This window comes from Lactuca saligna, chromosome 3 (genome assembly GCF_052625555.1).
Source record: "Lactuca saligna cultivar CGN05327 chromosome 3, ASM5262555v1, whole genome shotgun sequence".
NCBI classification, from domain to species: Eukaryota; Viridiplantae; Streptophyta; class Magnoliopsida; order Asterales; family Asteraceae; genus Lactuca; species Lactuca saligna.
In genome coordinates, this window is record NC_136419.1 from 37,785,465 (window position 1) to 37,789,863 (window position 4,399).

Below are 4,399 nucleotides of genomic sequence, written 5' to 3' on the forward strand. Positions count from 1 at the left end.
TTTTTTTAGGTAAGACAGAGACCAAGCGCGTAACAAAAATAAACAGTAGGAACCTTCTGAGTTAAAAAAATAAACAGTAGGAACCAAATACGCAAATTACCCTAAATCATAGGGACCATTCGTGTAATTTACTCTAAAAAATGTTAAATAAGAATATATCTTTATATAATGCACAGATGCAATTAACTCTCGATCGCAAAATATGGTAAGCAATAAATACAATTATTACAGATCATTTTCAGTCGAAGTATATAGGGAAATAAATTTTTTTATAAACGAAGTACACATATTATTTATTATAACTTAATATTTTCAATATTATTAGTACGTGATGTGTCATGAGCATCAAACTTTTTGCGACAAAATATTTTGATTTGGAAAATCAGTTTTTATCTTTTTATTTTGAAAACTAAATAAAATGAGCCAAACTGAATTATCATGTAAAACATGGATAGAAATAACATGAAATTAATTATTTTTCTTTCTTTTCGAATAAATAAAATATAATACATAGTGCTGACTTTTTTTCACATAACAAACATTGTCCAAGACGTGATGTTCATCCACTTTTTTATTAATGTCCGCTAAAATCTTAAATTTTCACATGTCTTCTCTTTCTGCAACTCTTTCTTGACTTCTTGTTTTCTTCTTCCTCTGTTATATAAGCACACAAACTCATCCTCGTTTCCGATTTATCCCCGTGATCTCACCGTTTTTTCGCCCTAATTCCCGCTTCGATTTACACTTTCGATGTCATTTTCTGTGTTGAATTTTGGGGTTTTTGATTAGCTTTCAATCCTCGCGACTCTTTGCCGGATTTTGTTTTTCTATCGGGGGTGTCTTGGAGTGAAAGGTGGGTTTGAAAACGTCGATCTTCTAATCCATTTATTGCAGAGAGTTTCGCCGGAGTCCGCAGTTTCCGGTGACATTCGGTCACCGACAATAGCGGGTTTTCTCGATTTGACAAGATTCTGTTGTTTTAGTCAAGAGAAACAGTAATTTGACGAGAAAATTACATTAAATATAGAAATTCTTACCATTTTCCTCCTTTAAATTATACTTGTTCGAATCAAGATATTAATCTCTCTCTCTCTCTCTCTCTCTCTCTCTCTCTCTCTCTCTCTCAAAACAGGGGAAATCCCGAAAACATCTCTTCTTCTTCGATTTCATTTTCATTCCCTTGTTGGTAATCGTCGTTTTTTCCCTGTCTTCTTTGTAAGGAGGGATTCGTCTGTTTTTTACAGGGTAGGAGAGAGAAACATAAAACCTCTAGAAATCTCTCATCCGCCCTTCCTTTCTCTCTCTAGAAATGGTTTCAGAGAAAAGATCCAACCTTGAATGTTTCCTGGATTCCACAACCCCTGTTGTTTCATCCCAATTCCTCTCCAAGGTACGTCTCTCTTCGTCAATCCATTAAAAAAACCAAATTCGTTTTTACTTATTCGCTCTTGTGTTTGATTTGTAGAGTGAGATTAGGAACCTTAATAAGCTATGGCATCCATGGGAAAGGGAGAGAGTTGAATTCTTCACGTTGGGAGATCTTTGGAATTGTTTCGATGAATGGAGTGCCTATGGCGCCGGAGTTCCGATCAACGTCGACGACGCCGGAGATGAAACTATTGTTCAGTATTATGTTCCTTACCTCTCCGCCATTCAAATCTTTACAAGCAATTCATCTTTGAACTGTCAAAGGTATTTCTTTCATACAACGAAACTTTCTTCAAACATCATGATCAATAATTACTTGTAAACATAATTTTTTACAGGGAAGAAACAGATTCCGAAACCAGGGATTCATTTAGCGATTCGTTGAGTGAGGAAAGCGAGAGCGAGAAGGTGTCAAGGTGGGATGGATGTTCTTCCGATGAATGTGTTTTTGATCAAGAAACATCTTCTCATTTGAACGATCGATTGGGTCATCTTTACTTTCAATACTTCGATAGATCAACTCCTTACGGAAGAGTCCCTCTCATGGACAAGGTATTCATTTGTTTCTCTTTTGGGTATAAATTATTTACCCTGCGAAACCACCAATCAATGTGTAAAAAGGTAAAAAAAATCTATTCAAAATGGGGAAAATGATAGGATCTTTACCATTTTTGTGTTCTGTTTTTGGACTTGTTGTCAAGTAAATGACTATTTTGTCCTTGCGTGCATGATGCCAAGTAAGATTGAAGAGAACCATAGTTTGCTACTTTGGGACGCACACTGTTTTGTTTTGACGCGTTGCTTGTAGTGGTTGATGAAGACATGAAGTGCTAGAGAGTTCCCGTGGATTGTATTTTATAAAACACCCCCTCTAATATGTTGAGAGTTACATTTAACCATCTTTTAAAATTCTTTTTGCAAAACAGGTATGTGCGTTATCTAAAAGATACCCTGGATTGATGTCGCTGAGGAGTGTTGATCTTTCACCAGCTACTTGGATGGCCGTTGCTTGGTATATTTTGTCTCTTATACTATTTTTGTGAAAACACTAAAAAATCCATAACAATATAGTTTTTGTATACACTCAAAGATATATATATTTTTTAATTTTCTCTACTAGTTGATGTTATTTTTGTTAAACAACAATTATTGGATTTTGTTTTGTTTTGTTTTTTTATGTTTAACTTATTCGTAATTAACTTAGCTTGTTCGATGTTTTTGTATTTTTAGTATATTATTGGTTCGTTTTCATTTTTATTAGCAATGATTTTTTTTTTTTTTTTTTTTTTTTTTTATATATATATAATACCTTTCAATTCATTAGATTAATAATTAAAACAAAAAGTTTTATATAGGTGTAACATGTAACGGACGCTGAAAAATACAGATCACCTCTGTAAATTTGTTACTTATAATAGAAAATTTAATTTGGCTTTTTAATATAGGTACCCAATATATCATATTCCTATGGGGAGAACGATCAAAGACTTGTCAACATGTTTCTTGACATACCATACCTTATCTTCATCGTTTCAAGGTACACATATTGATTGGGTTATTAGTTATAAAAACTTTAGGTTCTCATAAACAGTATATATTAACATGGATATATATGGATGTAGATCTTGATGAAAATGGATTGTCAAAGAGAAAGAGAAAGGAAGGAATCTGTGTTCCAGCATTTGGATTAGCGACCTACAAGATGCAAGGTGACGTCTGGATTTCAAGTAAACAGGATCAAGAAAAAGTTGTTTCATTTGTGAGTGTTGCTGATTCATGGTTAAGACAGTTGGGTGTCCAACACCATGATTTTAATCATTTTATGGGGAATCGCCGTGGTTGAAGAGACGTTATTGTGGGCTTTTTGGCTTTGTTTAATGGGATTTTGCCATTTGGATCAATTTTCTTTTTGCCTTTAGCGGCTAACCCCGTCGTTATCCTATGGGTTTCTGAGAACTTTTGAGGAGAGAGAGGAGGATTGTGTATATTGAGGAATCCGATGAGCTTCCGGAGGTTTTATGTTGTTTAATGTTTTGAAACCTATATGCTCCGAATTTTAAACCCGATCTTTTTGGTTATCGTGTTATTTTGACAAGAGTAATTGTTTGGTTTATAGTTTTTTTATACACAAAATACAATTTTAATAAATGTTAGTAAAAAAAATATGAAAAAGGTAAAAATTTGAGATACCCTAAGTTATATAATAGATACTTGATATTGAATTAAAATAATTTTAGGTAACTAAGTAAAAAGTTCATTACACGATGAGATCATGGTGATACATGTTGAAATAGATGAGTTTGATTAGGGGCTATAGTCTTCTTATTTGAGTTTCATGTTTGAAGACTCGTTTATCATAAAGAAAAAACTTAGGTCAGTTGCAAACCAATGGTGTGTCCATGGATCTTGCTCCACCGCCCACGTTAAAGATGTCTTGTACGAGAAAGTGTATAAGGATTTCAGAGAGAAGATAAAGTGAATTGTTACTTGGTAATACTTTCTATGGAAGATATATTTATAGCATTTGAGCGGGACAGTGTTTGTTACCTTGTACTATTTATGTCCCTTGATCGTTTTGCAGATGATCGTGAGTGCCGTATAATCCATACCATAAGTAGTCAAGATGCTATTGGTGCCTCAATATTACTTTGGGCTCAAGTATGCCTTCAATTGGTTCAACCTTGTTATAGCTATTTGCTCATTCCTAATTGGCTTGGTTATGAATATAGGTTGGTTAGACTGATGCACATGCATTGGTCTTATTAGGGTGAAGTTCAATAGAGAATTGTAATTAACCAAGGAATCAATTTTTTTTCCAACTTGTAGAATTTATTTTTTATCCAAAAAAAAAACTAGAAATACAGAAATACATAACCTTTTATCCTTTTTCCAATTATATGAAATTCGATAAAAAAAATTCGTCAAATTCACAATGTGAATCTAAATTGACAAGGTGAATCTGAAAAATATA

The 4,399-nt window shown here is 33.4% G+C and overlaps 1 protein-coding gene across 1 annotated transcript; it reads left to right on the plus strand.

The window, feature by feature from the left end:
* The first annotated feature begins 562 nt into the window (after nucleotides 1–562).
* On the plus strand, nucleotides 563–3,523 carry LOC145035539 (uncharacterized). The gene is made up of 6 exons (XM_078984064.1): nucleotides 563–1,390; nucleotides 1,466–1,692; nucleotides 1,767–1,980; nucleotides 2,355–2,440; nucleotides 2,874–2,965; nucleotides 3,051–3,523. Exons 1-6 carry the CDS (start codon nucleotides 1,310–1,312, stop codon nucleotides 3,269–3,271), a joined length of 921 nt encoding a protein of 306 aa, XP_078840190.1. The 5' UTR covers nucleotides 563–1,309; the 3' UTR covers nucleotides 3,272–3,523.
* The last annotated feature ends 876 nt before the right edge of the window (nucleotides 3,524–4,399 follow it).